The sequence below is a fragment of the Thamnophis elegans genome, chromosome 8 (genome assembly GCF_009769535.1).
Source record: "Thamnophis elegans isolate rThaEle1 chromosome 8, rThaEle1.pri, whole genome shotgun sequence".
Taxonomy (NCBI): Eukaryota; Metazoa; Chordata; class Lepidosauria; order Squamata; family Colubridae; genus Thamnophis; species Thamnophis elegans.
This window is the reverse complement of record NC_045548.1, coordinates 75,999,999-76,021,208: the sequence shown is the minus strand read 5'-3', so window position 1 is coordinate 76,021,208 and position 21,210 is coordinate 75,999,999. Positions and strand designations below refer to the sequence as shown.

General features: G+C 41.3%; 1 protein-coding gene across 10 annotated transcripts in view; it reads left to right on the top strand.

The window, feature by feature from the left end:
* PTK2 (protein tyrosine kinase 2) overlaps positions 1 to 21,210 on the top strand; it is a 205,806-nt gene that overhangs the window by 128,811 nt on the left and 55,785 nt on the right. For all 10 annotated transcript variants that reach the window (XM_032222562.1, XM_032222560.1, XM_032222556.1 and 7 more), the window contains 7 exons: positions 1,340 to 1,437; positions 4,890 to 4,974; positions 10,325 to 10,425; positions 12,660 to 12,775; positions 14,871 to 14,971; positions 16,372 to 16,461; positions 18,148 to 18,352. In XM_032222562.1, the coding sequence (XP_032078453.1) occupies positions 1,340 to 1,437; positions 4,890 to 4,974; positions 10,325 to 10,425; positions 12,660 to 12,775; positions 14,871 to 14,971; positions 16,372 to 16,461; positions 18,148 to 18,352 (796 nt within the window). The remainder of the gene's footprint in view (positions 1 to 1,339; positions 1,438 to 4,889; positions 4,975 to 10,324; positions 10,426 to 12,659; positions 12,776 to 14,870; positions 14,972 to 16,371; positions 16,462 to 18,147; positions 18,353 to 21,210) is intronic.

The following is a 21,210-nucleotide window of genomic DNA, read 5'->3' as shown; positions in this document are numbered from 1 at the left end:
ATACTTTTAGGGTAAGAGTGAATGAATAACTTTTTTGGTTTAATTGTTAGCCACCGTTAATGAAAAACGTAGCTCATAATAGTCGGTACCTCATCCTAAAATGTTTTATAATATGCAAAGTAAAGTTGGATGGCATCTGTGCCTCTACAGTGTTATGAAGGTGATGTCATAAACGTAGATCATGTATTTTGGGGTATTTGCAGAAATTTCAAATACAATGTCTGTGTGTGGGATTTTGAATACTGGAATTTTTTTTTCCCAAATGTAATTTGCATTTTTAAGAAGCATTTTCTAAGCCGGTGTTTGATTTTTCTCTTAATTGCACTGCAGAAAGCTATGGAATAGATGAAGGTAACAGGAGATCCTTTAATTATCTATCTATTTACAATTTTGGAGATACCTTAAAAAAAAAGGAATTGTTGACTTTCTATTAATAAAGTGCTGGCTCAATTGTGTATTTTTAAGCCAACACATTTGATAGTTATGGGATTATAAAGAAAAACTGCTTTGTTCAAATAAAAATGGATATATAGACTACAGAAGATTTTATTCCTATTTCTATCTTTTAAAAAAAACCTCATGATAATAAATCATTTCCACTTGTCTCTTTGGAAACAAGAAAACATGTTTCCCACTATTTTATTTGAAATACGGAAATAAAAATAGACAATTCAGTTGGCAATGAATAATGCCTAATGATTTTAGGAATAAGCAGTTTACTAAAAGAAAAAAAAACATATAATAAAATATGTATGAAGTGTCAGCAGAATACATTGCATAGGTATTTCGGGTAGGTCTTTTTCAGGCTTATTAAAACTATTCTTGGCCGATTTCCTGATTAACAATTCAATATTTTGTATTTTTACTTGGCAGTAAATTTCACTCTTCAGTGGGATTTATTTCCAGGAATGTATGCATAGGATTAAAACCACAAGCCCCTAAAATACCATGTAATGGAGACCTCTTAAAGATGCCATTAGCAGGAGCTAATCAAAATAACCTACCCTTTTTGCATTTCTTTCCATGTGAACCATTGGTCATAATTCAGTTAAGATGCTTTAATTACATTGCTTGCATTAATGTAACTAAACACACTGGAACTAATTCAGAACTAGACGCCTCATGTCCTTTCCAGGATTTCCAGTTGAATGGGTGTTTAAGAGGATTCCACTATAGAAATGGTACTTATGTGGATTGCTTGTGGGCAAATATTGGTATATTTTTCAAACTGGTAATCATTTTAAGCGACCTTGGATGGTGCTTTGTCATTTGTGGGGGTATTTTATGGGGAAGCTATTTCATCATTGGATTTAAATTTAAATGGATTGTATTTTAATAGCCAGGGATTATGAGATTCAAAGAGAGCGGATTGAACTGGGACGCTGCATCGGTGAAGGGCAGTTTGGCGATGTCCACCAAGGAGTTTATGTCACTCCAGTAGGTATTCGTAACATTTTCATGCTTTTTTTCAGAAGTAGAATTCACTTCCTTCCAATTGTGTGTTATTATCCACTGTACATTCTTACGTTCTAGTGAAAATGCAAATACGTTGAGTTTTGAACTTCATTATCTTACGTGGTAATGGAAAACCTCTGAACCCAATGCATAGTGTTTCCACTAATCATTTATCTTTATTGATTAAAATTCCTTAAACTACACACATCATCACACATTCATGTTTACCAAACTGTAATACTGGCTAGGTGATGTAAGTATTGTTTGAGAAGACAAGAGTTTTTTATACCACAGTTGTGTGCCTGAATGGTGTCCTTTGTCTAGCCCAGGGGTAGTCAATCTTTTTATACCTACTGTTCACTTTTGTATCTCTGTTAGTAGTAACATTTTCTAACCGCCCACCGGTTCCACAGTAATGGGGATTTATAAAGTAGGGAAATAACTTTGGTTTATAAAATTTATAAAGCAGAGTTACAGCAAACCCCCTACCGCCTGCCATGAAAGCTGGAACACCCACCTATGGGCGGTAGGGACCAGGTTGACTACCACTGGTCTAGCCCTTCATTTTGTTTCGTTCTAGCAAACCTTCATACATACGTTGACTTATTTTCTTCATGTGGGGCCCTTGATGCTCTCTGAGATTGGTTGCCAGCGTTTCATTACCAAACCCCATTTCCTTCCAGCACTGATGACATTACCCATTTGGGTCATGAAACGTCTGCAAGAACACCACCTAGCTCAGAGAGCATCAAGGATCCCACAGTTCAGCCCTGAACTACTAATATTCTCTTTTGATGTTTTGATGTTTTTTCACGTTCACTGGCTGTTTACTGTGACTGAGTTATGTAAGACTGGTTGCTTCATGTCTATGGAAAAAAATGTATTTTTTGAAAAAGCACCTTTTGGACGATTGGTTGCTTAAAACGGGGATTGGCAACCTTAAACACTCAAAGAACAACAAAAGTCCTAACCAGAAGCCCCCAGTTCAATTCTGGAGCTGACTGGAAGTCTGATTCCCCCACCATAGAGTCTCCTCCTAGCGCGGTATCCTTTCTCCTCTACCTGTCCTAACTGAAAGCCCTATCAATTGTGGAGCTGACTGCGACAGGGAGCTGCAGCAGAGGGATAAAAGAGCCACATGCGGCTCCAGAGCCACAGGTTGCTGATCCCTGGCTTAGAAACTATTTTCATTCCTTGCTGACTGCCATCTCATCTTGCTTGGTGTCAACTAATTTCAGCTGGATGCTCGCGTGCAAATACGGCTCTTCTTCTGTCGTTCCCCCCTTCTTAACACTGTGTCACGCTGCTTTGTGTAGCAAATGCTGCTAACCGTGACTACGATCACGATGACTAAAATGTCAGATTAAGGCTAAACCCTTTCCTCACTTGACCCTAAAGCTCATTGTGCCATCCTAAGCTTTTCACGGAAGAAAAAAACAGGACTATGCAAAGAAGGAGTGGCGTGTAGGCGAACTCCAGTTCCTGGACTTTAGATACACATTGGTGTTAAAGATATTTGGGAGGTGGGGAAAATCTTTTTGGTTTTAGTTTTGCCAAAAAAAAATGTACGTATTAGAAGAAACATGTACCAAGTCTTTGGTGGAGACTTGGTAAGGCAACGTCACAAACCATTGGCTCAAGTGGAATAATAAGAACTTAAGCTGGGAGATTAACTCATCATCTCGCTGATAATATCAAAGCCTAAATGCTCCGATAAACATGCCCAGCTGTTACATGCAGTTGTTAAATCGTGGGTGTGTGTGTAGAGGAGATGGTGTCCAAAGAGTAGGGAAGTCTCATTTGGCCTGAGGGTCTAATTAGCTATTGGTAATGGGTGAACGTTTTTAATGCAGAGAAGGCTGCCTACCAGCAGCTTCTGATTTGAGCCTGCTGTGGGAGACATTTGAACTTTTCAGCAGGAGCTGCAGCTTCCAGTCCCTTTGCAGAGACACATGAATGCGCTGAGAGAAATGTGTTTGTCTTCCCATATATAGCAGTTAGGTTTTAATTAGCTTCCTTGGATAGTTTGGAGGTTTCAATCAAAAAAAGTAATTTATGAAACTCTTGACACTCGAAACTGGGGTCTTCAAAGAAACATGAATACTGTACATTTTAGTGTAGCACTCTCAAAATACTTGGCTTAGAGGACAAACAGTAAGATTAGACTTAGCATAACTTTATTGTCACTTTGAACATACACTCGTTGTTGCATACAGCCCTCAAAAGATGTTCATTTAACTTTAAATTTGCTAATGGTTTCTGCAATTTTAGAAGCGACAACGGCTATTTGTGTTTCATTAAATCCTGCAAATACCTTAGTGTCACAGGCAATCTACTTTTCTCTTTTAAAAGAATGGTATGATATGATGCTGGGTATGCAGCTCAACTAAAGAAGTTGCCCGTGGGCAGATTGAAATGACCAGAAAAAATAGTTGGGTGTGAAATGCACAATTGATCACTTTTTGGTATGTTTTCTGTGTAGCCTGAGACAAATCTGGCTAATTTAAGCTGAGGTTGAACACAGCGTTTGTGAAATAATAATGAGAACTCTATTCCTTCTTATATAACAAAAAGACAAAGTTAAATACTAATGAAACTCGGGCTTACGCTTAGAAACTTGAAATTGGCCAATACCATTTTAGTATTAAATGTCTTTTTATACTTTTGAAGAAATTAGTGTTAGCATTATGCAAATAGTCTTTGAAAAAACATTTAGATATATCGAATATAAAACAGAAAATAAATGTTCTTAAAACTGCTTCCGCAATTATTAAGTTAAAGTTAAACATTAATAGTTTGGTCAGTTTGTAGGGATGCGGTGGCTCAGGGGCTAAGACACTGAGCTTGCTGATCACAAAAGTCGGCAGTTTGGTGGTTTGAATCCCTAGCGCCGCGTAATGGAGTGAGCTTTTGTTACTTGTCCCAGCTTCTGCCAACCTAGCAGTTTGAAAGCACGTAAAGCTGCAAGTGCCACATGACCATAGAGACATCTTCGGACAGCTCTTCGCCTTTGAAACGGAGATCCCCCTAGAGTTGGGAACGACTAGCACATATGTGCGAGGGGAACGTTTACCTTTAATATACAGCAGAAAAGAAATTTTCTTAAAACACTTTCACAATATTAAACTAAAGTGAAACATTAATAGTTTGCTCAGGCTTCTTTATTTTAGTATTCACAGGATTTCAGATTACTTTGTTGTAAGCTTTAATTAAGGGAAGAAACCTTTCCCAACCCCACTCCTACCGTTCATATATAAACTGGCCGCCCTTTTACATATTCAGTTGCATAGTTCATGAGGAAATGCTAACTTTAGAAAACTGCCACCTTTTCTTTGCAAAGTCTATGAAACAGTCTTTTTTTAATCCTTCATAATCAATGTCTTTATCTGTGTGATTCCTTTCATTTGTACAATGTGGGCGTTTCTGTCTTGTAGGAAAACCCGGCCATGGCAGTTGCAATCAAAACGTGCAAAAACTGTACCTCGGACAGCATAAGAGAGAAATTCTTGCAAGAAGCCTGTAAGTTATTAAAACTTGTTCTTTTTCTTTGTCAGCTTTGGTAGGTTTAGGGCCGTGATGGCGAAGCTATGGCACGCGTGCCACAGGTGGCACACAGAGCCCTCTTTGTGGGCACGAGAGCCATAGCCCCAGCTCAGCTCCACCGCACATGTGCATGCGCATCCCATCAACCAGCTGATTTTCGGATCTCTGCCTTGAATGCGGGAGACGTGTGCGCATGCGCAGTGGATAGGGGAGTCAAGGGGAGGGAGGCCTGTTTTTGGTTTTGGGAGGCTCAGGGAAGCCTGCTAGGCCCAAAACAGGGTGTGTAGGGGGAGCGCTGTACATCCCACTTTTGGTCCCAGGAGGCTTCAGGGAAGCCTACTAGGCCCACAACGGGATGGGGTACGGGGTTGCATGCATGCGCAGGGCGAGCGCTAGGGATCTCACACATGCACAGGGGCGGGAGGAGCACGGGTATGTGTGTGCATGCATGCACAGGGGGCGTGGCGTATTGCATTATGGGTGTGGGCACGCGCGTGCGGGCTGTCATGCGTGCACACGATTTTGGCACAAGAGGACAAAAAGGTTAGCCATCATTGGTTTAGGGTGAGCGCGTGAGGGGTTCTTTGTGCAAAGACCCGAAACAACCCCCACGACTTGGCTGAAAACTGTACACTACATCGCAGCACCCATCATCCCCAACCATTGGCTCTTGCCCCGTTAAGCAAAGTTCTCAGAGTGGCATCTTGTCCTCGTTCCCCCTCCAGAAGTGCTTGTACTTAGCGGGGATTATGTGCTGCCTCAGTGGGGTTTCTCCTTTTATAAACACAGCTGCAAAATAAAGCTGCTGCAAAGCCCCTAACTCTTTTTCACAAGCACTGTGACTACTCAGTTGCAAAGCCAAGCTGGCAAGGGACGGGACCCAGGTGGGCTTTTGCCTGGGGCTTATGGTCTTGGCAGTTGACCGTTGGCTCGCTTGCCTGCTGTTTGTCCTGGCTCGGACCTTGCTCCCTACTTCCACGGCTGCTTGTATCACTTCCTCTTCTCCCACTCACCCACATGCACTCTGGCTTGACCTTTTTTCAGGCATGGGTGGAGCAAGGTATGCAAACCTGGCTGCCTATGGATGTTTGGCAGGATGTGGCTCACCTGGCCACTGGGGGTGCTGTTACACCAGTCCAATAGCTGGGGAATTCTGGGAGTTGAAGTCCAATCATCATAGAGTTACAGAGTTTGGGAAACAGTGCACTAGAGCAGGGGTCTCCAACCTTGGCAACTTTAAGCCTGGCGGACTCCAACTTCAACTTTGCTGGCTCGGGGATTCTGGGACTTAAAGTTGCCAATGTTGGAGACCCCTGCACTAGAGATTATTCTGTCCCATCAAGCTTTGGGAAGTTGTGTGGATGTGCAGGTCTGCCCTCATTAGATTTTATAGATTTTCATTATAAATAAGAGTTTATAATAAAATATACCATATTTTTCAGAGTATAAGACACACCTTTTTCCCTCTAAAAAGAGGGTGACAATTTGGGTGCGTCTTATACACTGAATACAGCATTTTTTGCCTCCTGAAATCCCGCTCCTTTTGCAAAAATGGCCGTGCATAGCCTTTAGGAGGCTTCCAGAGTGCTCCTGGGGGCTGGGGAGGGCAAAAATGAGTGAAGAACGGGCCGTTTTTTGCTCATTTTTGCCCCCCAGCCCCCAGAAGCACACTATAAGCCTCCTAAAAGCTATGCATGCCCCCCCTTTTTTTTTACCAAAAACGGGCCTGTTTTCGCGAAAAATGGGGCATTTTGGGGAGGTCTGCAGAGTGCAAAAACTTTTTTTTAATTTGCTACTTAAAAATCTTGGTGCATTTTATACTCCGAAAAATATGGTACATATTTTTTGTGGATTTATTCAGATGGCTTTTGTTAGGGTTTTGCATTTATTCTTCTTTTCTTTTTGTTAGTGTAATCTCCCCAGAGAATGGGAAGATAAACACATGACTGCCTCAAAGTAAGCAAACAGTCAGATGGGTTGCATTCCTGTCCTTGGATAGAAAGTTTCGCAGTTGAAAAATACAGGCTGAGATTTGATTCATAAATCCAGATTTGCAATCCTCCCGTTCAAACTGAAGAACGACACATGCGTCGTTTAGAAGGGCAATCCCATCAGGAGCAGCCAAAATAAATCTGCTACTCTAATAATGTATGTTTTTTTAGACTTTTCCTGTGTATGTCATGAGATAAAAGGTGAACAACGTTCCAGGTTTGGCTACGGAGTGCTATCTCTCCCACAGCACAAACAAACCAATTTCCATTTCATTCCACGGGAGCTTTAACTTTTCAGACAGATAACAAAGCAATTATACTCCTTGTCAATAGTCCTCAGCCAACGGAGTAAATGAGATTTTCTTGTGGACATCATATTCATGTCAGGGTTGTCCTCCATCACAACTCAGTGCATCTGTCTGAAGAGTGTTCCATTTGTCTTCTTTCTGCTCTTAATGAAGAAATGCCCAAATGAAGCGTAGACATTGTGAATCAATAAGATTATTTTTTATAAGGCAGGTTGGAAGCTTTGAAGCATGGATAGTGATAATTGTCGCCAATTTATATTTTGCAAGCCATCTGTTCTTGAACTGAATCCATTTAGGCTGATCGAAAGATATTAAATTGTTGTCACACCTTAGTGGCTCACTCAGAAAGAAAATTCCCGGCCTTTTCAGCATGGTTCAATCTCAAATTGTCTACCGTGGACCTCATCTCATTCTTAAGAGGTCTGTAAAGGGGGCGTGCATAAATGCACCAGCCTGCCTGCCATCCCCATTTATCTGTATTTACTTCCTTTGTTTATGTTCATACCTCTACTTGACAAACAAATAAATAAATGGTTGTGAAATCCAAGATGCATGCAATGCTTCTGCACCTCTCTTCCAGTGTCCAGCTCGAACCCATTTTGGGGTTTCAGCTGTGCTTTGGATACGGAAATCGGGGCTAAATATGCTTTCGTTTCAAGAGCTGGTTTAAAAGTAATCACGATTAGCATGAATATATCTGCAACTATAGCACTTGTCACAGTAGATATTAAAAATGGAAGAGAAATTAAAATAGAGAGCTGAGCTGCAAAATAGTGAGCCCATGGAACGGTGAGAAGGTGCAACCACGTAGCCCTTTTCTCAGAAAGAATGGTAGTTTACTCCGAAAACAAAATGATTTCCTGGATGAACTGTTTACAGAGAGTCCTCAGTTTATGGCCAGTCACTTAGAAACTATTTGAAGTTATGACAAATATATACAATCCAAAATTGAAGTGTTGACAGTTTCCCCGGACACATTTGCAGCTGCTTGTACCTTCCTGTGCTCCTTTGATCGAATTTTGCATTAGTTTTACTGAAAATTGACATTTCTGCCCATAGTAAGCCGTTGGTTCACTTTATGACCACCACAAAAAAAAATCAGGTTCTTCATGTGACCGACCCACTTCACACCAGTCATAAAACCATAGAGCTGGAGGGGATCTCAGAGGTCTTCTAGTCCAAACCCCTGCTCAAGCAGGAGACCCTATACTATCCCGGTTAAATGGTTTTCCAGTTATGACTTAACAGTGGGATGGGAGACTCCATTATGTTCGTAAATCGAGGACTGTCTGTAAGTGGGAAATGTGTTTGATGAAGCATTTCTAGCTAACCTAAGTTGGAGCCCTGGGGGCACAGTGTTTAGAATACAATATTGCCGGTTGACTCAACCCACAGCCAGGAGTTTGGTCATGACTGATTCAGCCTTCCATCCTTCCGAGGTTGATAAAATTGGGATCCAGATTGTTGGGGGAGATTTACTGACTCTAAAGTGCTCTGAGAGGGCTGTGAAGCACTGTGAAGCGGTATATACTCTGAAGTCTAAGCCAGGGGTGGTTTGCGGCAGTCACTATTGACGGTTCACTCATGGGTGCACCCAGAGAACCAGTTCAGGGGCGTGGCAGGCCTGGGTCACTGCTGATTCCAGCAGCTCAGGCCACTAAACCACTACTGGTTCAGCTGGACCAGTCCAAACCAGTAGGAACCCACCACTGGTCTAAGTGCTAGGGCCGGTGCTGTAGATGACGAGAGCTCGACTCCCTCAGCCCTGGACAGTCTCTCTATGATCTAAGAAAAAGTGTGTCATTTGATCAAGCCATCACTGCTTTCTTTGAAGCGGTATGTACAGTAGTGGCCAAAATTGTGGAAACCTTTTGGGAAAAGTGTATTTTTTAAGGTTTGATGGCTAATAACATCACTTTTTTGGAGTAGTACCATAAAATTATATATCAACGAAAAGATAATTTAATCAAGAATGAAATGCAACAAAGTTTGTTCAATTATCTGTACTCTATGAAGAGTTATAGCCAAATATAGCCAGCAATAAAACCCAGTTAATAGAAGCAATCATTCAATCTTGGTTTCACATTATAACAGCTGCAGAACTAAAAGACTTGGTTCACTCCATGGGAAGACGTTGTAAGGCCGTAATTCTCCTGTGCGCTGCTTGGAGACTCCATGCATGGGTTTATAACTTCTGCCTATTAGCCCAGAGACTGAGTTTGAATTGTTTGGACGCGCCTTCTTGGCTTGACTGGAGTCAGTTTCTTAACTCAGTCTAGCCCAAAGAGACGCATCCTTACTTCTCTCTAGGTTACTAGGCAGAGCATTTCAAAAAAAAATCCATGCTTGACGTCTTCAACAGGCAAGGAGAACACTCAATTCAACGAGAATCAAGCAGCAATACAAGCAGAGCTTCGTATAGTCAATAATAAAACCCAGTTAATAGTTAATAGAAGCAATCATTCAATCTTGATTTCACATTATAACAGCTGCAGAACTAAAAGACTTGGTTTACTCCATGGGAAGATGTTGTAAGGCTGTAATTCATGCTAAACGTTACCCATTAACTGACATGGTGATAATTTTTGTATATCTTGTTTTTTCTATGGTGATAATTTTTGTACATCTCATTTTTTCTATGGTAATAATTTTTGTATATCTCATTTTTTCTACATGTTTCACTTTTCTTCTTTATAACTGCTATTCTAATAGCAAATCCTTCATAAAAGTTATTGCATTACATTCCCTGATTACATTATTTTTCCATTGATATATAATGTTATGGTATTACTCCCCCCCAAAAAAAGTGGGGTTATTAGCCATCAAACCTCAAAAATACTGTACACTTTCCCCAAAAGGTTTCCACAATTTTGGCCACTACTGGAAGCCTTAAGTGCTAGTGCTAGTAAGCCCAGAATATGTTTCAAACCCTTGCTACAAAAAGAACCCCTTTCCCCTCCTGTTTTCGGATCGCCCGTCACACAGCATGCCTCTGTTTAACGAGAACTTTTCCTTTCTCTGTTGCAGTAACGATGCGTCAGTTTGATCACCCTCACATTGTGAAGCTGATTGGCGTTATTACGGAAAATCCCGTCTGGATCATTATGGAGCTCTGTACCCAGGGAGAGGTGAGAAGAATCCATCAAGACACATCTGTCCTGGGGGTGGGGGGAGTGTTGAGGGGTTGATAAAGCCTTGGGGGGATGTGAAAGTATTGTGTGGACGTCTTTCTCGATAGGAAGAAAGAATCATCAGCATTTATTTCGCAATGGCAGAATCGTAGTTTTGAATTGAGTCCCGGGGGAATTGTGGAATTGGAGGAGGAGACCTAAACCTGTTCTTCTCAGTGTGGAGTTGAGCGACAGCTCTCTGCTTTTCCCCTGGGAAGAAGAGAGCGGAAAAGGATTGTAAATAAAAAACTTGGCACAATGTACATGTAGTCCTTGACTACAGTTCTTTTAGCGGCCGTTCAAAGTGATACTGAAAAATGTGATGTATGACCAATTTTCACACGGAAAATACAGCATCGTAAAGAGGTCATACTTGTCCACCCCTGCTTTAGAGTATGACAGTCCAAGCTTTTGTAAAACATGTACATTTTGATTGGAAGGAAAGTCATTTAATTCTAAAGATCAGCAGAGATAGGCCACTTTGAATATTTTCACCACTTTCCTTTTCATAGCTGAGCACCCAACGATGGAGGCCAGGGTGGGGCCACTGCCAGGACTGCTTGCAGAAGTCCAGTGGTGGTTTAGAAATCACAGTCTCTCTGCAGCAAACAGCCCAGTGAGAATTGAGCATGCTCAGTAGCCACAAAAAGGAGAAACAGTGGAATGGAGAAGAGAGAGAGAGAGAGAGAGAGATGAGGCAGTTGGGATTCTTTAGGCTGTGTTGTGGCCCGCCAGCGGCCAACAGAGCTGGCAGCAGATTTGGAGAGTGAGGAGGTTGGGGAGGGACATGGGCCAGTCCTGGAGTCTGGGGAAGGCTCTGATGAGGGCTCTGTGTCGGAGGCAGAGAGGGGGCCAGAGCCGTTCGACAGTTATCAGCTGCCTTTGGAGTCAGACATCAGTGAGGCAGAGGAACAGCTGGAGCCTGTTCCCAGTGTGCACATGCAGAGAGTTGCCAGACGAAGGGAACAGCTAAAGAACAGAGGTCGATTTAGGAGTAAGGCCACAGGTGGATGATGAATGGCCCCTCCCAGAGGAAATAAAAGAGGAGCAAAAGGGGAGTGGAATTTGCAGGAAACAATTAGTTTGCTTAATTGGTTCGTGACTCTCCTAGACTCCTTTCCAAGTTTTGCAGCTATCAGCCTGGCAGCTCTCCAAGCCAGATAAGGTCTGTGACTGTAAATCTTCCCTTGAAAGACTTCGTTGGATTTGAATGAGAAGAATTCACAGTAAATTAATAAAAGGGTTTTTTGTCGGGACAAGGAGTTTGCTCCATGCTCTCGGGAAACCTAGGTAGGAACTGGCTGCAAACAGAAGAAAAGAGAGAAAAATTGACGGAGATAAGGAGAGAAATCTTGATAAAAGCACTAGTGATAACCAAAGATAAGCTGATGGAAAGAGCAGATATTGGGTTTCAAGATTTTGTGAGATATGAAAGGAACAAGGGATATTTATACAAGATTTATTAAGAAAGTAACTAGAACATTATTGCTACAAATGGCAAGAGATATAAGACCGTACTATTGCTGGAGGGATACAGGTTGATGCAATGAAAATGTATAATAAAAATTAAGCTAAATTTAGTTTACTAGTAGTATGTATAAAATGAAGCGATAATTGCTATAGTTAAATAATGATTAATAATGATAATACATATAGATATATATATTAGTTTGATAATATGAAATTTTATATAAACAATATATGGAGATTATGAGAGGAGGTTTAAAAGCTTTATCTAGAATATGTTATAAAGATTTATTGTGATTGGATGATTTTAAGATGATTTAATGGAATGTTATATAATTCTATTCTAGATTTTGAATATTATATATAAAAGGATGTAAAAACGATTATAGTCAAATTAAGGTTGAGATATAATAACTGTGATATACATGAATATAGGTTAATTTAAAATATGTGATTTGATATGAAAAGCAGGTGGTGACTATGGAAGAGATGCATGGAAATACTGTAACCAACTGACACACTTTCTACAATTTATAATGGAAGATGGGTTTTTTTTATTTTTATGTTTGTTTGTCCTTGTTTAAAAACAAATAAAAATTGTTTTTTTAAAAAGAACTGGCTGCTGAACATGTTGAATCGAGATCCTTTGCGCTGCAACAGTCTGCTGCTGGATTTATTTTCGCTTAGTCTGATTTTCCCCTCTCTCTCTCTCCTTCATCCTATAGCTGAGATCGTTTCTGCAAGTCAGAAAATACAGCTTGGATCTGGCATCCTTGATACTTTATGCTTACCAACTTAGCACAGCACTGGCCTACTTAGAGAGCAAACGGTTTGTACATAGGTAAGATCATCACCTCCCTGCAAAATATTATCCCCTTAGAAATTGTATACATCGCTGCCTGGTTTAACAGCCAGGTTGGGTTCAGTGGTAATGGGTTTTCTTATCCAGAACTCCATTTTCCATTATTCCATCCGTTGATAAAATTTGCGTAGCTGCCCATCTCACCCAAAGTGATTCCCTTTATGTTGATTTAATGAACAACGGTGAGTAGTATTTTAACATGTCAGAATCCACTTATTTTCGTCCTTGATTTGTTGGTCTCTTTGTGAGTATTAACTGTTCCAAATCCAGCAGCATGCAAGAGACTCGGCAAAGGGTGACATCTGCTGGGCAGCCTCTTCCAGTGTTTGCTAAAATAGCAGCAATTTCCAATTTCCATTTTGAAATAGCCTGCAACCTCCAAAGCATGAGATAGGAATAAGGGTTTTCCTGAAAACCATTTAACCAATGAATGGGCTGCTTCCATTTTCGTGGTCATGAAAACTTTATTAATTGACTTTTACTTAAAAGATGTTATAAAGGTGTAATGTTATTGGAGGATTTTTTGAAATACCCAATGAATGCCATTATATGGTTGTGTCTTTAAGTATGAATGATTTGAGGTAAAAACATGTTCAAATAATTGTAGTCAAATGAGAATTGTGGTAGATTGATAGTAAGATATACGAAGATTTTTGACTTAAAGTGTATAATCTAATGGGAACTATAAGTAATGACTGTGGAAGAAGGGCACGAAGGTTATCTGTAACCAATCGACACACTTTCTACAAGATATAATGAAGGATGATTATTTTTTTGTGTTTTTGTTTAATTAAAAATTTTTTTAAAAAATCCCCCCCCCCCCCCCAAAAAAAAAAAAGGAAAGCAATCGGAGGAATACTTGATATCTTTAAGAGGAAGGAAAATACTTTATTAAACATGGAGATCAGACACACACTTTAAAACTTCGAGTTCACACAAACTCATAAAAGTTTCAAGGTGGTTTTGGATGTAGTATCTTCTACTCCTTGCCACACTCTTGCACAGTAGATTATTTTTTAATAAGAACGTCACATAATCCTAAAGCAAAGATTCAAGCAAGATTCAGACTAGGATCTGCCTGATTTTTAATTAAGGGGTCAAGGAACCATAAATTTGTTGTTGTTAGTCACAAAGTTGTGTACGACCCATTGTGACCCCATGGACAACGTTCCTCCAGGCCTTCCTCTCCTCTACCATCCTCTGGAGTCCATTTAAGCTCACGGCGACTGCTTCAATGACTCATTCTCTGCCGTCCCCTTCTTCTTTTGTCCTCCATCGTTCCCAGCATTAGGCCCTTCCTTCTCATTAGGTAGCCAAAGTATTTGAGTTTCCTCTTCAGGATCTGGCCTTCTAAAGAGCAGTCAGGGCTGATCTCCTCTAGGACTGGATTTTTATAATTTTTCTGCTTTGATGTGCATATGCTTGTTCATTTCATTGTAAGGAGACTGGAAAGGCTTAAGCAGTATTAATGGGAATTAATGGGAATCCAGCCCCCAGCAGGAGCAGTGTGCAACTTTCTTACTACAGGAAACTGTCATTTCAGGAAAGGAAAAATAAAGTTAGCTTCCAAGGACCTGTAGTGACTGATGACATTCTGATATTACTGGAGAGGATAGAGATTTGTTTAGGCTGTTTTTTGCACTTGGGGACTTAAATAGTTTCCCTTAAAAACTTAGCTCCAGTGCAAAAATTTACAATGCGTGTGAAATTCTTTTGAAAGTCAGAATTTGGAAACATTAGCATGGAGCATTGCATGCCTGTGTTTTACGACAATTCAAAAAGATTCTACTACTTGAAGCATTCTGTTAAAAAATTAGTAGAAGGTTGAGTTGGAGATGTCTTAGTAAGTATCATACTAAGCTGTGCAAACATTGGTTGACCTTATATTCAGGTATAATTGTCTTAACCTAGCTAGAATTTTCATACAGTATGTAATGTGATATATTGTGCCTTTGGTTTTGGAAGAGAGCAGGAGTGTGATAGATTTTTGATATGAAAATAATTGAATGTGCTCCAGATGCTCTTGGGTGCTGATGCCTTAAACGGAAGGATTAACGTTTATGTCTTCCACCAGGGATATTGCTGCTAGAAATGTGCTAGTGTCCTCTACAGATTGTGTGAAACTAGGTGATTTTGGTTTGTCTCGATATATGGAAGATAGCACATATTATAAAGGTAAGTAAGGAGTGTGTTCACACAATCACTGTCTACACAGTCTCTGTTGAATAAAAAGAGTATCCTGTCCTAGACTTACCATAGGACGTAGGGGTCATTCCATGTGAAGTGTTCCGGGGGGTCCCTGCTCAACCATTACGGATTTTGATGAAAGTTGGTGTGAATGTGCGCACACGCCCCTAATGAACATTGGTAAAGTGTTACATGTGCTGATGCAATACTTGCAGAGATATAGTCCTTTGTTTGACCCCCATACTGCAACCTTCTACAGAATGACTTATGAGGTTCCAGCAGTTTTGAGACGTAATATCTCCGGCTATATTTTGTTGAGAGAAACAAAACTTGGCCATCTTGTACAACTTTCTGTGCTCTATTAAACAAAATAATAAAAACATTCTCATGAATGATCTCCATGTAGATAATTTGGAGCAAAGTTGGCTAAAAAAATTGCAGCTCAAAAAATTGTTAAAGTTCTTTCTTTATTATTAATACTTAATAATTAATACAGAGTTCCATCTGCCAGTCAGTGCCGACTGGCAACTACACGGAGGAGAGCCTTTTCAGTAGTAGCTCCGACCCTTTGGAACGATCTCCCCGTGGAGATTCGTACCCTCACCACCGTCCAGACCTTCCGCACAGCCCTTAAGACCTGGCTAGCCCGTCAGGCCTGGGGACAAAGATAACTGTCCCCACCCGAATGATGAATGAATGTTGCTTATTATTTTACTTCTATGTATTGTTTGTGTCTATTGTCTGTATACCCCCCCCCCTCATTTTATGTAAACCGCCCTGAGTCCCCTCAGGGAAAAGGGCGGCCTATAAGTATTAATAAAGAAAAAGAAAGAAAGTTTGGCTTTTTATATCTCTGGAAGGAAAGGTATGTTAACGTGACATTTTATGCGTAATAACTTAGCAACACAAGATTTTCAAATATAAAATTTCATTCTTCTAGTGCTTTTCAATAGTTCGCAATTTGAGTGTAAAGTTGACATTTTTTGTAAAAACGCCCCAAATAGGGTATTTTCAGTCCACTTTTACAAAAAAAAAAGACCGTGGGAAGGGAGGCGGGGCGCATCCGCAGGGGACGCACACACATACACTGCGGCAGGGTACATGGATGGGGTGCATGCTCAGGGGGCGTTTGCACTGCATTTTGGGGTTGCGTGCACACTTTGAGCACTCAGCACCAAAAGGCTAGCCCCTCACGGCTCTATGATATATGCAACAATAGTAACCCAATGGCCCAAGTTGGCGAAAAATTCAGCCACCACATTCAGAGTGGGATACATGCATGCATATATACTCAAAAGTTTAGCTTGCAACCCAGTATAAATTATAAAGATTGGAGCAGATTAATGATGTTTAAGATGTCCTGAGTAGGTTTCATTTCTGCACTTCAGCTTCAAAAGGAAAATTGCCCATCAAGTGGATGGCCCCAGAATCCATCAACTTCCGACGTTTTACCTCAGCCAGTGATGTCTGGATGTTTGGTAAGAGGAGATCAGCAAGTTTCCTATATCTCTGCCTCCCTTATAAACTGTTTCTTGAATGTGTGCAGGTAGTCCTCGACTTACGACCACCATTGAGCCCAAAATTTATGTTGCTAAGTGAGATTATAGTAATAGAGATTATGCTTGTTAATCGAGTTTCGCCCCATTTTATGAATTCCTTGCCGTCGTTGTTAAGTGAATCATTGCAGCTGTTGAGTTAGTAGCACATTTGTTCAGTGAATCTGGCTTCCCCCTTGACTCTGCTTGTCAGAAGGTCACAAAAGGGGATCACGTGACCCTAGGACCCCGCAACGGTCATAAACATGAACCAATCACCAAGCATCTGAATTTGGATCACGGGACCATGGGGATTCCACAACGGGGGTAATTGTGAGAAATGGCACTGACTTATTTTTTTCATTGCCGTTGTAATTTTGAATGGTCACTAAACGAATTTTTGTAAGTCAAGGACTACCTGTATCACCCTTGCCTGGTATTGCATGGCACTCAAACCAGTGTACAACATGTAGATTTGCCCAGATGTAATATTGAATTTGCGCTACTCCGCCTTTCAGTTTCTATCGACATCGTAGTTGTCCCCTCTTGGTTTTCTTTCTGCTATAGATTGCATTTAGAAGATTTTATTCATGAAATAGATTGTTCTAGTGTGATGCAGTCTTGGATTTTTTTTCCATCCAGCAATTCAATTCAATTCAATTTATTAGATTTATAGGCCGCCCAATCCCAGAGGACTCCGGGCGGCTTACACAGAACAAGAAAAGAAAAACAAATAAAATAAAAATAAAAAATAAAGAATTTTTTTTAAAAAATTCTCCAACACGCATACGTTCTGATTGGGGCTGGACCCTACATAATAAGGTCAACAGCCCCAGGCCTGCCGGAACAGCCAGGTCTTAACAGCTTTTCTGAAGGCCATGAGGGTGGGTGAGGTCTGGACCTTGGGGGGTAGCTGATTCCACAGGGTCGGAGCAGCTACAGAGAAGGCTCTCCTCTGAGGCCCCGCCAGCCAACACTGTCCAGCTGACGGCATCTTAAGGAGGCCCACCCTGTGGGATCTTCTCGGCCGTGGGGAGGTATGTGGCAGTAGGCGGTCTTGCAAATACGCTGGTCCTGAGCCATGTAATGGTAGTCCTATTTGTGTATCTCCAGAATTACAAGGGCATTTAGTGCGTTGACATTCACCAGGGAAAATGAGGCGGTTTCTCAGTCTACTTATATAGGTAATCCTCGACTTATGACCACAATTGAGGCCAAAATTTATGTTGCTAAGAAAGACAGTTATTTAATTTTGCCCCACTTTACGACCTTTCTTGCCACAGTTGTTAAGCGAATCATTGCAGTTGTTAAATCAGTAACATCTTTTCCCTGTTAGTTGATACCGTAGTAAATTGTATAATTTATATTTAAAAAGGGAGGCATGTTCAGGGTTCGTTTCTGAGAAGCTTGTAGCTAATGTTTGCTTGCCAGCTCGTGTCATTTCTAATAAATCATTGCTTACCCATTCTCAGACAGATAGTCATCGGCTACCTGCAGACGTGAGTAAGAATTCCAGTTTTATGATCTCAGGACATAAGCTGGGCGATGCCTTTTCTGAAGGCAGTGTTCGGTTTCACTTCCACTGGTGGCTTTCGGAAGAGTTTGCTGTTCTTTTGTTCTGTTTCCCAGGTGTATGCATGTGGGAAATCTTAATGCACGGCATCAAGCCTTTTCAAGGAGTGAAGAACAATGACGTGATTGGCCGGATCGAAAACGGCGAGCGGTTGCCGATGCCGCCCAACTGCCCGCCTACTCTCTACAGCCTCATGACCAAATGTTGGGCTTACGATCCCAGCAGGCGACCACGATTTACAGAACTGAAGGCTCAGCTGAAGTAAGAATTCCTTTTCTGCTCGCTCATATGTAATGTGCTCATTTTTCTGTGTGAAAATAATAGTCTTTATAGAGGGGGGGGGGAGTGCACAGTGATGGAGATTTGTTTGGAGCAAGGCGTTTCCTTGCCAACCAGGTTTTCATTAGTCTTGATTGCAATTTGGAACGCCCTTGTTTTAAATGAACGCAATGTATGTACCCCAAGAATAACAGAATAATTGTAATTGAATCATGTCGTGGTCACATAATTGTTCTGTTTTATATTTTTCTGACAACATGTGAATGGCGCCTATTAAATGACTGCCAAACACTTTTCTCTGGCACAAGCATCCATCGTGAAATCCTGATTTCCTTTTCATAGTTTCTTGTTCTCATATCGACCATGTTGTACTATTGTGTTTTTTTATTGGTTGCAAGCAGAGATGGTCCCATGGTAGCATTTGGGCTATGGAGACGCTGCTTTTCTTATTGCTTCAATAAAATTTTGTTTACAACTTTTAACTTCCTTTGTAGAAGCTTAGATTGAGGTACCTTCTAAATCAGCTCTGAAGCCAAATCTTCAGATTTTGTTGATTCTGTTTTTCTGTGACTTAGATGTCCGATCATATGGTACAATTATTAATAATGGGGTTAAGCAGGATAAGAATATGAGAAAAGTAATAAAAGCCAAAGCAAGCCCCAAATTCCACCCTCCAAATACCAAAGCAGAATTGTACTATAATTTATATTCAGCTTGTCCTTGACTTTACGTTCACAATTGGGACCAGAATTTCCATCGCTAAGCAAAGAGGTTGTTAAGTGAATCGCACATGATTTTAAGGATATTTTTTGCCACGGTTGTTTAAGGATATTGCTGCAGTTCTTAAGTGAATCACGCAGTTGTTAAGCAAATCCAGCTCCCCCCCCCATTGACTGCTTGTTGAAAGCCAGCTGTGAACGTTGTTGCCAGCTGTGGTGGTCACGTGACCCTGGGATGGGATACAGTGAATACATGCTTGCTGTGAAGCGCTCAGATTTGGATGACATTACTGCAGATGCTGGCTCCACTGTCTTGTAGGTGCAAGAACCAGGAGTAAGTCACTTTTTTTCAGTACTGTTACAACTTTAAACACTGGTGAAATGAATGGTTGTAAATCAAGGCCAGCGGCCAATAAAGCTGGCGGCAGATTTGGACAGTGAGGAGGTTGGGGAGGAACATGGGACAGTCCTGGAGTCTGGGGAAGGCTCTGAGGCAGAGAGAGGCCAGGGCCGTCCGACAGTTATTGGCTGCCTTCAGAGTCGGAGATCAGTGGGGCAGAAGAACAGCTGGAGCCTGTTCCCAGTGTGCGCATGCGCAGAGCTGCCAGACGAAGGGAACAGCTAAAGGACAGGGGTCGACTTGGGAATAAGGCCACAGGTGGACAATGAATGGCCCCTCCCAGAGAAGTAAAAGAGGAGCGACAGGGGAGCGGAGTTTGCAGGAGACAATTAGTTCGCTTAATTGGTTTCTTGACTCTCTGAGACTCCTTGCCAAGTTTTGCAGATATCAGCCTGGCAGCTCTCCAAGCCAGATAAGGTCTGTGACTGTAAATCCTCCCTTGAAAGACTTTGCTGGATTTGAATGAGCAGAATTCACAGTCAATTAATAAAAGAGTTTTTTGGTCGGGAGAAGGAATTTGCTTCAGGCTCTTGGGAAGCCTCAGTCAGAACAGGATGATCTAGATATATCTAAATGTATTGGTGTCTTCTCAAAGGTACGTTAGAATAATTTGTTTTCCATAACTTGCCAGAAAGGGAGAACCGATAGGGATTGGCAATTTACTTCCCCCCCGTCCCAACACACACACACACACACACACACACACACACACACAAACTTTACACATAGTCATTGATTTACAACTTCCTTTTGCAGCTGCAATGGCACTGATAAAAGTGACTTAGGGCCATTTTTCACACTGATGACCATTGCAGCATCCCCATGGTCACGTGATCAAAACCTAGGCGCTTGGCAGCTGGGTCATATTTCTGACGGGGTCACATGATCCCCTTTTGCAGCCTTCTGACAAGCAAAGTCCATGGGGAAGCTAGATTCACTTAACAATCGCATGACTGACTTAACAACTGCAGCCATTCGCTTAACAACTGTGGAGAGAAAAATCTCAAAATGGGGCAAAACTCTCTTAACGGCCGTCTTACTTACCACTGGAAATTTTGGCCTCATATATGTGGTCATAAGCTGAGGACTACCTGCATTCCATAGCTGTGAAGCTGAAACTAAAACGTTCCTGTGCCTGAGGTCACCACACTCGGGACGACAACAGAGTTGTCATCCTTGAGGGGATACTTGGGAAGAAATTGACTGCAAGAGGAGGTGGAATACTGTTCGTTTCCAGTTGAGCAGAATAAAATAAAATACTGTTGGTTTTGGGACATTTTTTTTTCCCACGAGAGGCCCAGAAATGAGTCACATCTCCAATTTCAGCCAGTCTGACTTTAAATAACTTCTATTAACTTTTATTTTTTCCTTCTTCTTTTCTGTGAACAAAGAGAAATGCCTTTGGCTTCACCATCCCTCCATAAAGGCTAAGTCATCCCTTTTTGCCTGAAGCGTTGGGAATTCCCTTCCAGTGAGGCAACTGTTGAAACACACTTCAGATTTTTACGTTATGATGTGCCCGGAAAAGCAACACTGCGTCCCACTTCAGAGTTCACATTATTTTGTCTTTTTTTCTATTGTCGTCACTTTTTGGGTGTGATCTCTACGAGAAAGAAATCCTCTTTTGTGTTGGGTCCAAAGCCGATGAGTTCAAGATAGGGAACGAAAAAAGGAGCAGGGAGCCGTGATGATCTCAGGCAAGGAGCTACTTGTCTCGGTTT